At 40.1% G+C, this 13,572-nt stretch overlaps 1 protein-coding gene across 1 annotated transcript in view; it reads right to left on the bottom strand.

Annotated features, from left to right (window-relative positions):
• The window catches only part of Rsbn1 (round spermatid basic protein 1), a 54,873-nt gene that overhangs the window by 5,476 nt on the left and 35,825 nt on the right, over positions 1–13,572 (bottom strand). Inside the window, exons 3-4 of the mRNA XM_004667551.2 lie at positions 7,443–7,580; positions 6,604–6,746 (exon numbers count right to left, since the gene is read on the bottom strand). Of these exons, the coding sequence (XP_004667608.1) occupies positions 6,604–6,746; positions 7,443–7,580 (281 nt within the window). The remainder of the gene's footprint in view (positions 1–6,603; positions 6,747–7,442; positions 7,581–13,572) is intronic.

Genomic DNA, 13,572 nt, shown 5'->3' with positions numbered 1-13,572 from the left:
AGTTTGTGCATCTGAACACATGTGCATACACACATGTAAAATATTAACAATCAAATGAAACCACAAAAAGACTAACTAAAAGTAAAATTCTGCAAGTAAACAAGTCACTTGTCACTTCTGCAAGTAGAACGCAAACAATTAAATCCATGGAATGGACTATGGGTACCAGTATACATTTCTCCCCTCTATTTCCTTCAAAGGCCTTTTTCGAGGTAGGGTCTCAATCTAGCCCAGGGTGACCTGGAATTGGTGGCTTCAAACTCATGGAGATTCTTCTACCTCTGCCTCCTGAGTGCTGGCACTAAAGCCGTGTGCCTCCACGCCCAAAGGCCTTGATTTTTATCAACCATATGAGTGTACCCTATATATGATCTCATTCATAAGCTGCAGGGGGAGATCTGGATGAGTCCTGTAATGTTCCAGTAAGCCCTTTCCCCTTGCTGGTGACTAACAATGCAATGCTTGATAGTGTGCGAACAATCTGCTCAGGAATCTGCAGGAACAGGTGCTGGCTCCATGCACACATGCTAGGTGAGTACCAGTGTGTGCAGCCCCAGCACCCATGTAAAGGCAGTTGCTATGGCAGGCATTTGTAATCACAGCCACACCAAAGGAAAGAGGGATCAGACAGGAAAATCCACTGGTAGATGGGCTCTAGCTATTCAGTGAAAAAGCTGCCACAATCAACATGGATGAGATCTAGCCTGAAGAGAGATGAAAGATGAGGACCAACACCCCAAAGTTGTCCTCTGACCTCCATATGCATGTCCTGGCACATACATGAACACACACCAAAAAAGAAAAAAAGGTATAAGAAAAAGAACACCTTCTTTTATTAGATGTGATCAAATCCAAACAGACGCTAGGGTCATCCAGTAAACATGAACAGAGCCAATATGAATACAAAGTCTAAGAACCATAAAGTAGAGAAAGAGAATGATCTGGTTCTTAGATATCAGTATTGAGCTACTTATCACATGGTGCCTATAGCCAACCTCTCTAGACTTCTTTTGCTTATTGGGAGTTTTCTGTAGTTTATTCACAAGTACACTAAGGTTTACCAAAAAAAAACAAAAAAACACATAATAATAATTTTTTCTCAAGGTAGGATCTCATTCTAGCCCAGGCTGACCTGAAAAATCACCCTATAGTCCCAGGCTGGCCTCAAACTCACGGTGATCCTCCTACCTGCCTCTCAAGTATTGGGATTAAGAGCATGCACCACCATTCCCAGCTAAGGTATTCAAAATGATATTTCAATATAGCAGGTGAAATAGCAAAATAACAATAATAAAGGTACACTTCTTAATATGTAGCTTAACATTGTATTTTATTAACCACTTTGAGATCAAAATTCTTGTTGCTTATAGCCAAAATCACCCCCCAAAAAAGACAACCCTCTAAACACAATGAATTTGCTATCTGAAGAGAACACAATGATCTAACATCTGGACTTGCCATTCAATGTCTACTTTGGGGTTGATTCAAATGTTTCCACAACAAAAGCAAAAGAAATCAGTGGCATAAATGATAAATCAGTAAATCTATTCTTTAATTACTAGCAGTTTAGGGAAAAAACTATACAAACTAGAGTAGAACAGAAATATCAAGGCACGTAAGCATGAAAACTGCAGAAAAGAAAGAGATAAGAATCTTCAAATGTAAGGGGCCTACCTTATAATAACAAGATAGTTTTGTTTTTTGGCTTTTTTTTTAATTTTTTTTTAATTTATTTATTTGAAGCAACAGACACAGAGAGAAAGACAGATAGAGGAAGAGAGAGAGAATGGGCGCGCCAGGGCTTCCAGCCTCTGCAAACGAACTCCAGACGCGTGCGCCCACCTTGTGCATCTGGCTAACGTGGGACCTGGGGAACCGAGCCTCGAACCGGGGTCCTTAGGCTTCACAGGCAAGCACTTAACCGCTAAGCCATCTCTCCAGCCCTTGTTTTTTTTTTTTTGATGAACAGGAAGAATAACTAGCAAAACAACCTCAAGCCAAGGTGTATTATGAAATATCATACTGTCAGGGATAGAAGATGCTATAAGCAGACAGACAAGAAAAAAATGCCTACAAAAGAAAAGAAATTACACTGGCATTAAGACTTCTTACAAACATTACATAGCAAAAGACATCAGCAATGTGAAAAATCTAAAAGGAAAATATATTCTCTGTACTCCTAAATTATCAGTCACATTTAATGACAGAAAAGGAAATTTTCAGAGGCTGCAGAGATGGCTTAGCAGTTAATACACTTGCCTACAAAGCCTAAGAAGCCAGGTTCAATTCTCCAGTACCCATGTAAGCCAGATGCACAAGGTGGTGCACGTACCTAGAGTTAGGGTGCAGTGGCTGGAGGCACATTCTCTCTTTCTACCTGGCGCTCCTCCCACCTCTCTCTCAAATAAGTAAAATAAATATAGTATTTTTTTTCAAAAAGCAATTTTCAGATATATACTGACTCAGAATATCTTCCTTTTCTTAGATTTAATACTTGAAAACATGCTGGGAAATAAACCTAGGAAGACAATAACATGCACAAGAATTAAGTCCAAATGGATTAAATATCTTACTATCTGACCTGAAACCTTGAAACTGCTAGAGGAAAAACTAGAGGAAACCCTTCAACATATTGGTCTTGGCAAAGACTTTCTGAATATAACCCCAATTGCTCAGGCAATAAAACCATAGGTTAACCACTGTGACCTCATAAAGTTACAAAGATTTGTATGGCAAAGGACACTGTGAATAAAGCAAAGAGGCAACCTACAGAATGGGAAAAAATCTTTGCCAGCTATACATCTGGTAGAGGATTAATATCTAGGATATATAAAGAACTTAAAAAGTTAAATAATAAGAAATCAAACAAGCCAATTAAAAAATGGGCTACAGAACTAAATAAGAGTTCTCAAAAGAAGAAATATGGATTACATATAGGCATCTAAAAAATTGTTCTACATCCCTAGACATCAGGGAAATGAAGATTAAAGCTACGTTGAGATTCCATCTCACTCCTGTCAGATTGGCAACCATCATGAAAACAAATGACGATAAATGCTTGGCAAAGATGTGGAAAAAGAGGAACCCTTCTACACTGTTGGTGGGAATGCAATCTGGTCCAACCATTGTGGAATTCAGTGTGGAAGTTCCTAAGATAGCTAAAAATAGATCTACCATATGACTCAGCTATAGCATTCCTAGGCATATATCCTAAGGACTCATCTTACTACCTTAGAAATACTTGCTCAACCATGTTTATTGCCACTCAATTTACAATAGCTGGCAAATGGAACCAACCTAGATGTCCCTCAACTTTTGAGTCGATAATGAAAATATGGCACATTTATACAATGGAGTTCTACTCAGCAGTAAAGAAAAATGAAGTTGTGAAATTGGCAGGGAAGTGGATGGATCTGGAAAGGATTATACTAAGTGAGGTAACCCCAGCCCAAAAAGCCAAATGTCGCATGTTCTCTCTCATATATGGATTCTAGCTACAGATGACTGGACTTCTGTCTAAGTAGGAAGAAAACTCAGTAGCAAACACTAGTAAGCTAGAAAAGAGATATAAAGGGAAGAAAAGGAATTTGGGGAGGTACTTAATAGTATGGTATTGTATAAATGTAAGTAGAAGAATAGATTAATGGGGGTGAAAAAGCCTAAGTGTAGTCAGGAGAAGAGATTGATTAAAGGAAAGGTGAAAGGAGGGCTAATCAAAATCAAAGAGGATATAAATAAATCAAATGGAAAACGAATTTTTGGGGACCTGTAGATTGTTGCTAGAAAATTTTCAGTGCCAGGGATGGGATAACTTCCACTGAGTTGTTGGCCAGGGAGGTCCCCCAAAACATTACAGGCCATTGCCCTTGGTTTCCCACCAGGAATAGATGGTAAGACCCTATTGCTGAAAACTCCACATACTTGGGCTACAAGATCACTGAGAAATCCTGCTGGAACTGAGCTGATAACCTCTTCCATGTAGACCAGCTGACAGAAAGCTGGAAGAAGCCATTCTGCATGCAGTTCAATGGGAAAGAGAGAAATCACCAGTGAAGATACTCAACAGTGAACACTGCAATCTTATTTGGCTGACCAGGCCAAATGAGCCATCGGGTGCAATAGTGGTACATTTGTCATGGTGGAAACCAACTGCCCTCTAATTGGACTGGAGGCCTACTCCATGGGAGGGAATACATCCCTGATATTAAAAACTTAAAACAGGTATAGTCATGAGTTCTAGGGGTGTAACATCTGCTGCTGTCTGGCTAAATGCATATGCTATGCTTATCAAACTGCCCAGCAAGCACTTCTCTTAATATTCATACCCTTATATTAATGCTACTCTCACTTTTGGTAGAGAACCTTCTCTTCTCAGATGGCAGTGACCTTAGGATGGCTCAGAAGGCATCATGGTGCTGGAAAGAAGTGACAGGAGTGCTCAGTACTATACAATGTCTCTATCATACCTTCCAAGGCTCTGGATCTATTGCGGAAGAGGTGGTGGAAAGAATATAAGAGCCAAAGGAAGGGTAGGACTCCTTAAAATGTGCTCCACCCAGACACAAAATGGCCTCGATATCCATGACATTACCTACAAAAGACCATCATAATAGGTGGAAAAGAGCATGACATCAAAATAAAAGAGAGACTGATTGAGAGGGGGAGAGGATATGATGGATTTTCAAAGGGAAAAGTAGGGGTAAGGAGGGCATTACCATGGGATATTGTCTACAATCATGTAAATTGTTAATAAAAAAAAAATTAAGGGCTGGAGAGATGGCTTAGCGGTTAAGCGCTTGCCTGTGAAAGCTAAGGACCCCGGTAAAAGGTTCGATTCGCCAGGACCCATGTTAGCCAGATGCACAAGGGGGCGCATGCATCTGGAGTTTGTTTGCAGTGGCTGGAGGCCCTGGTGTGCTCATTCTCATTCTCTCTCCTTCTTTCTCTGTTGCTCTCAAATAAATAAAAATGAACAAAAAAATTTTTAAAATTAAATAAAAAACACTTTACAAAAAAAGAAAGAAGAAAGGCACATGAAAGTTGAAAAATAAAACTGCTATGGCTTAACTATGTGCAGAAGTTTTGATTATCTGCTGGGTTGCTGGGTATTATCACACCAGTACTATGCATTCATATATAGATTTAGTTGTTTTGTCTTTGAGATAAGGTCTCATGTATCCTGAGTAGGCCTCAAACTATGTAGCAGAGGACTAAAATTACGGTCCTCCTGCCTCCACCTCCCAAGTGCTGGGATTATGGATGGTGAAGCACCACACCTTGTTTTATAAATGCATAGTACTGGGGACCTAACGCCCAGGCTTTGTGCACATTAGGCAAGCACTCTCCCTATTGTATTACATCTAGCACCATGTATAGTTTTCAAAATGTTTTTATGGGTCATCGTAAGAATCTAAGGTTCTTCTACGCTTAAATATTATTCTCCTATGAGTTTAAAGTTCACACTAGCCCATTAAGTCTCATTTTTGGACTCTCTAATTTTGAGCAACTATTTCCAGACAAATTATTTCAGTATCATTAAATGAGATTTTTTACAGTATTATCGTAAGTTAATCTATATTTGTTTATGTATATGAAAGACAAAGCATTTTAGCACAGTATGAATACTACATGGCTGACAGAGATGAATACAACAGTCCCTATCCTCAAGGGTCAGAATTTAGTTAAGAACTAAAATGATGTAAACAGATCATCAATGAAAGAATACTGTTAAGACTACAGAGGTGGGATCAATTAACTGTCCAAATGAACAAAGGAAAGGTTCACAAAGCAGTTATTTCCCAAGATAAATTTTGAAATTTTACTAAAAATTTGCTAGGCAGAAAGGGAGATGATGAAGGGGCACAATTCAGAATAAAAAGAACAACACAGAGCAAAGAACAATGGTTTAGAAACTGAATTTAGTATAGCTGGAAGACATTAAGAACATATGTAAGGGTGGTGATGAGATCTGATTGTGAAATACTGCTAACAGACCACACTAAAGAATGTGATCTTGCCAGGCGTGGTGACACACACCTTTAATCCCAACACTCGGGAGGCAGAGGTAGAAGGATGGCTGTGAGTTCAAGGCCACCCTGAGACTACATAGTGAATTCCAGGTCAGAGTGAGACCCTACCTCAAAAAACAAACAAAAAACAAGAACAAAAAAGAACTGTATTCTATAGTCATCTACAATAAATAAGAATTAAACAGCGGGGTGTGGTGTCACATGTTTTTAATCCCAGCACTCAGGGAGAGGTAGGAGGATCACTGTGAGTTCAAGGCCACCCTGAGACTACATAGTGAATTCCAGCTTGGCCTGAGCTAGAGTGAGACCCTACCTTGGAAAGAAAGAAGGAAGGAAGGAAGGAAAGAAAAGAAAGAGAAGAAAAAAATCAAATAAATAAAATTAACCTTTCATGACACTGATGACTGTGTAATATAGGTTATCTGAACTAAGGGACTAACAGTTACAAGATTTACTTAAGGAAGCTCTTCAAAAACTCTACACAAATGGATTTTAAACCATGCTCAGGTGTCAATCATTTTTATAAACCACCAACTTAAAAAAGTGGCTTTGTTTATTTGATAAAAATGTTTACCGTCGTCTTTTGAAGGGTGACTTTGGCATATCTGCTGTAGGGATCATCTGTTCTCCTGGCCTTACCCACATTATAGGCCCATCATCACTCTGGGACCTACACTGTAGTCGGAGGCTGGAAAGTGTACCCCAGGGCAAAGTCATCTAGAAATCAAATGAATGAGTCACATTAAAAACATTTTACGCCATTTACAGATTAATTGCCCCTATCCAAATAAAATTACATATGTATATAAAGAAATAAATGCTATGTTACTTAGTTATATATATGTATGTATGTATATGTGTGTGTGTGTGTGTATGCATCTTATCTGAATATGATGGCTTATGCCTAGAACCTCAGCACTCGGGATGCTGAGGTAGGAGGATCACCCTGAGTTTTGAGGCTAGCCTGGGGCTACAAAGTTCCAGGTCAACCTAGGCTACAGTAAAATCCTACTTCAAACACACACACACATAATAATAATAGGGCTAGAGAGATGGCTTAGCAGTTAAGGCTCTTGCCTGCAAAGCCAAAGGACTCAGGTTCAATTCCCCGGGGCCCATGTAAGCCAGATGCACAAGGTAGCACATGCATCTGGAATTCATTTGCAGTGGCTGGAGGCCCTGATGAGCCCATTCTCTCTTTCTCCACCTGCCTCTTTCTCTGTCTCAAATTTAAAAAAAAAAAAAAATAGAAATAATAACTGAAAGTTATATACTCTGTACCAATACTTTTCTAAGCATATCTATTCAAAACATTTAATAAAATTTAAATAGACAAAGCTGGCTTAATGATCCAGTAATAAAATGTCCTCTTAAGTAAAGATCAGAACTATAATAATCTGAATCAACACTCACTTTCAGAAATGGTGATTCTTCTAACATATCAAGGAACTCTGGGAAGTAATCACCAACTTCTTCATCTACTGCTCCAACAAGACTTATCTGCCGCATAGGACCTGCTCGGTAGGTGCCACAGCAGTACGTCCTGTTGACCTGAGACACAATGAAAGAAGGAAGGAAAATGGACTAAGGAACACTCTAATTAAAGAATGAAAATAGGGTATGGTTTCCAATATTGCTATTTTTCTACATACTAAGAATTCAATGGTTAGTCCTTGGAAAAAGTTAATCACTATAATCACTTAGACACACAAAAATACTCTGGTATATGTGCTACAAACAGAAATTTCAATGTGTAAGTTAACCTACAGTTCCAACAGCTCAAATGAAGTCATTAATACAGGTTTTCTCTTGATGATTATTGAACCTTGAAAACATTTTATTTAGAAGCAAAATAAAAATTGACAGGGCAAGGGATAAAGTTGAAAGTGGCCTGGTTTATCTTTCACATCCACTACGTATTCAACTAGCTTAAAAGTCTTTAGGCAAGATACCAAGCTGAATGTTATCAAATTCAGAATCCTATTGCCTCCATATAAGAGCTTTCACTTTCGCAGAGTGCTCACACATGTGATTCCAGCACTTGGATGAAGAGTTTGAGGTTGGCCTGGGCTACTGAGTTAGTGGCTACATATAGTAAGATTGTCTCAAAACCATTAAAGAGCCGGACATGGTAGCACATGCCTTTTAATCCCAGCACTTGGGAGGCAGAGATAGCAGGACTGCTGTGAGTTCAAGGCCATCCTGAGACTACAGAGTGAATTCCAGGTCAGCCTGAGCTAGAGTAGTAAGACCCTACCTCAGATTAAAGAGAAAAAAAAAAAAAAAACACAGAAAGAGCCTTCACTTCAGACAGACTGATCTTTTATTCTGCTCAACTTACAACAGGCTCTATGTCCATTCATTTGTCTTTGAAATCTGTCCAACTTGAAATATCTACTTTTCTGTCAACCCCAATGTTAGCCATCTTTCAAAAAAGATAGTTTATGATTTTTTCCCCAGAAATCTTCCCTATAGTCTTTCACTTTTCTGAAGTCTAAGTCACCTGAAAGTTCAAACCAATGCATTCTACAAGTAACATTACCCCCCCCCAGTCCTTACTTGCATGTATTAAACCATGTATAAAAAGCAAGAGGAGGTAGCATTAAAGATAAGAAAAAGAAGAAAAGAGCTTTTCTAATCATTATTTTGAGGCAGGGTCTCACTCTAACCCAGGCTGGCCTGAAATTTACTGTGCTCCTTCACTTCAACCTCTCATGTGTTAGAATTATAGGCATAAGCCAACACACCCAGCTCAAGCCACCCTTTTTAAAAAATTTTATTTGAGACAGAGAGAAAGGGAGAAAGAGAATGGATACACCAAGACCTCTAGCCACTTAAAATGAACTTCAGACACATGCAGCACCTTGTACATCTGGCTTACAGGAGACCTGGACAATTAAGCCTGAGTCTTTACACTTTTCAGGTAAGCACCTTAACTGCTAAACTCTCTCTCTAGCCCAAGCCCAGTTTTTAAATTGAGGATTCTACAACTCGCCATCAAATGCACTCTGACACACCTTTTCCACATCAAAATCTTACTTCTATTGTCTATTTCCTATTTTCTATTTTTCTATGTCTATTTCTTGCCTTTACCAACTCATCTTTTTTTTTATTTTAGAGAGAGAGAGGGAGAGAGAGAGAATTGGCACTCTAAGGACTCAGCCACTGCAATCAAACTTCAAATGCTTGTGCTGCCTAGTGGGCATGTGCAACCTTGCACTTGCCTCACCTTTGTGTGTCTGGCTTATGTGGGTTCTGGATAGTCAAGCATGGGTCCTTAGGCTTTGCAGGCAAGCACCTTAACTGCTAAGCCATCTCTCCATTCATTTTACATTTCTTTATTATAATTTGTGTATGTATATGTGTGTGCATGTATAGACACACACATACACATGTATGATGTGTGCGTTATGTGCCATGGTGTGCATATGGAAGCCAGAAGACAAGCCTGGGGTATTTCTCCTCTCTTTTTCTTTCTTTTAAAAAAAAAATACTTTTTTGTTTAGTTTTATTTATTTATTTGAGATTGACAGAGAGAGAAAGAGAGAGAATGGGCACACCAGGGCCTCCAGCCACTGCATGCATGCGCCCCCTTGTGCATATGGCTAATGTGGGTCCTGGGGAATCGAGCCTCAAACCGGGGTCCTTAGGCTTCACAGGCAAGCACTTAACCGCTAAGCCATCACTCTCTCCAGCCCCCTCTCTTTTCTTTTGAAACTGGGTCTCCTTGCTGTTTTTGCTGCTGCTGTTGTTGCTTGTATATTATAGGTTCTCATGGCTCCACTTCCCATTGCCATAGGGCTTTGGGGATATAGACGCATGTGCCACATTGCATCACGCTTTATATGGGTGTTGATGGGGATCAAACTTGGGTGAGAAGGCTTACAAGCAAGTACCTTCAACCTCTGAACCACCTCTCCAGCCCCAGCTCATTTTCTTCTAAGGTTCCCTTCCACCTCCTAAACTTGCTTTTTCCTTCTGTCTGTTTCATCAGGTAATTCTAACTATTGCCTCAGTTCCCAAAATAGGAATTTTTAATCCTTCTTCCTCATCCCTTAAATAACAAAGTTTAACACTGCCTTAATGCAAAAAAAAAAAAATCATTTCTAATCTGCTTGCAAAAGCTTCTAAACTAATATGGTGGTTTGAATATGAATGTATGTTCCCCATAGCCCAAGGTTATTTATTTATAAGTAGAGAGGTTCACACCAGGACACTAGTGAGCTTGGCTATACATGGGTATTGGGGAATTGAACCTGAGCCTTCAGAGGCTTTACAAGCAAGTGCAAGTGCCTTAACCACTGAGCCATCTCGCTAGCCCCAAGTCTGAGGTATTTTGGATTAAGCTTACAACTTAAGTCTCCAGAAGTCTGCTGGAGAATGTGTCACTGGGAGCAGATCTTAAGTTCAGCCCGAAGGTGTGTTCAGAGCAGGCTGTGTTTGCTGACCTGGAGTGTCTCCCTGCTAATTAATGAAAGGGTGCCACCTTCTTCTGCCATTGATGGAACTTCCCCTTCTGAAAGTTTGAAAAACCCTTTCCTCCTATAAGCTGCTTCTGGTTGAATGTTTGTCCAGCAACAAGTAACTAACTAACTGCGTGCTAGTCAGATGTCTTAGTGGTTAAGGCGCTTGCCTATGAAGCCTAAGAACCCAGATTTGATTCTCCAGGTCCCACATAAGCCAGATGCACAAGGGGATGCATGCATCTGGAGTCTGTCTGTAGTGGCTGGAGGCCCTGGTGCATCCATTCTCTCTCCCTCCCTCCAATAAATAAATAAAAATCTTTTTTAAAAAAGGAAGTGAATACACAGTGAAATTGTCACTTAAGAATGAGGATGAGGGTTGAAGAGATGGCTTAGCAGCTAAGGCACGTGCCTATGTAGCCTAAGGACCCACGTTCAATTCTCCAGGTCCCACATAAGCCAGATGTACATGGTGGCATTTGCAGTGGCTAGAGGCCCTGGCATGCCCATACTCTCTCTCTCTGTCTCTAAACATAAATAAATTTTAAAAGAAGAATGAGGATGAGGGAAAAAATAAATAAAGAAAGAAAGAGAGAGAGAGAGAGAGAGGGAGGGAGGGAGGGAGGGAGGGAGGGAGAGAGAGAGAGAGAGAGAGAAAGAAAGAAAGAAAGAAAGAAAGAAAGAAAGAAAGAAAGAAAGAAAGAAAGAAAGAAAGAGAAAGAAAGAGGGAGGGAGGGAGGGAGGGAGGGAGGGAGGGAGGGAAACAACCACTATCTTTGCTTGCTGCAGGGTTCCCCAAGAGCCACCCTACATACTGCCTATAATGATCTCTTGAGGAAACATTTTATCATTTACCCTCCTATTTGAAATAAATGCTTTAGTTGTTCCTACAGCATCAAAATTCTGGCTCAGAAAGTTCCTTCTGATCTATTATTCCAAACGGACTGTCACATTTGCCACATTCTAAACACACAACTTTCCATGTTATCCCTCAAGGTGATTAAATAGCCCTAAGAATAGGAATCAAAAAACAAGGTTGCAAATGCAAAAATTCAAAATCAAATCCATAAAAGTCCATATAGGTATTAGACAAGCTGAATTTGAAGTTGTGAACTAAAGTTCCCAGAAAGCAGCTCTATCCACTGCACCTACTTCCAACAAGGCCAAAATGGACTGAAAAAGGTCCTGTGATCACAGAGAAATAGAAATATTGCAAGTCAGAGCCAAATCACCTTGGGCTACTTACCTTTAGCCCCTTAATAGCTATTTATTGTCAAACTCTGTGTCTGAACTAACATCCTGGTGACTATCAGTTGATCAGGTGTAATCCTTTTTGAATGCAACAACAGACCCCCACCTTCCACCAACCCAAGGGCTAAGAATGTCATCAGTTAGCATCTGAGGCCTATGGTGGAGATTTCCCCCCTTTGCTGTAACCCACCTACCTGATGGTCAACCAATGTATTTGAGAAGTGTCTTGATTTATGACTTTCTTTTATTCTGTAACTATAAAATCTTCATGAAATTGTTAACAAGTTGAAACATGGAATTTAGAGTAACCTAAATCTGTGTTCCTGGACCATGCTCACTTATATTTGGCTGCAGAATAAACTCTCTTACCCTTTTTGAGGTGAAATTTGTGTCCTTTGCGTCAACAGACTTAAGATTAGATTAAAAACAAATAAGGGGGGGGGGGCTGGTGAAACGGCTTAGCAGTTAAGGCATTTGCCTGCGAAGCCTAAGAATCTCAGTTCAATTCCCCAAGACCCAGGTAAGCCAGATGCACAAAGGGGGAACATGCATCTGGAGTTCATTTGCAGTGGCTAGAGGGCCTGGCACGCCCTTTTTTTTTTTTCTATCTGTCTCTCTCTCTCAAATAAACAAACAAGTAAAATATTTACTAAGGGTTTAGGGATGTAGCACAGAGAAAGAGCACTTGATTAGCAGATGTGAGACCCTAAGTTCTATCCCCAGCACTTAAAAAATAATTACAAGGCTAGTAGCAAGTAAGATGCAAGACAACAAATGTAGAGAAACAAAGTTCAAAGAACAGCACTGAAGGTGAAAATGGTATCTGAAAGAAGACAAGTTAGCTACATAAGCCATGACAGAGCTGGGCTCAATAGCAAGTTCCTGTAGCCACAGCTAAGAAGGAGGCTGAAAGGAAGAATAAGGAGGAAGAATAAAAGAGGGAAAAGTAACAGCAAAAAAGGCAACTAAAATAATGTAAAAATAACATCAAAAAATGGTCAAGGGCAGGAGGGATGGCTTAGTGGTTAAGGCGTTTGCGTGCAAAGCCAAAGGGCCCAGGTTTGATTCCCCAGGACCCACGTTAGCCAGATGCACAAGGAGACACACGCATCTGGAGCTCATTTGCAGGGACTGGAGGCCCTGGCACACCCATATTCTCTCTCTCTCTCTCTCTCTCTCTCTCTCTCTCTCTCTCCCCCTCTTTCCCTGTCAATTAAATAAATGAATAAATATTTTAAAAAATTAAAAATGATCAAGAATATTAGGTCTACTCTTTTCTTTAAATTTTTTTTGGGTTTATTTTTATTTATTTATTTGAGAGCGACACACAGAGAAAGAGGCAGTGACAGAGAGAGAATGAGCGTGCCAGGGCTTCTAACCACTGCAGACGAATTCCAGATGCATGCGCCCCCTTGTGCATCTGGCTAACATGGGTCCTGGGGAATCGAGCCTTGAACTGGGGTCCTTAGGCTTCACAGGCAAGCACCTAACCACTAAGCCATCTCTCCAGCCCAGGTCTACTCTTAAGGAAAAAAATATCCAGAATGCATTTTCACTAAAGAACTGGCTCATATGATTAATAATGAAACACAGGCTGTTAATTAATCTATTATGTATTTATTTGAGAGGGAGATAGGCCTGCCAGGGTCTCTTGTTACTGCAAATGAACTCCAGATGCATATGCCACTTTGTACATCTGGCTTTATGTGGGTATTGAGGAATCAAGTGCCTTTAACCCATCTCCCCAGACCACAGGCTATTTAGACCAGACCAAATCCAGGACTGCCAAGTTTTATTGGAACATGTTCATAACCATCCATTTGTACTGC

This window comes from Jaculus jaculus, chromosome 19, assembly GCF_020740685.1.
Source record: "Jaculus jaculus isolate mJacJac1 chromosome 19, mJacJac1.mat.Y.cur, whole genome shotgun sequence".
Lineage (NCBI taxonomy): Eukaryota > Metazoa > Chordata > Mammalia > Rodentia > Dipodidae > Jaculus > Jaculus jaculus.
Note: the sequence above shows the minus strand (reverse complement) of the source record. Positions and strands in the feature narration are given on the sequence as shown.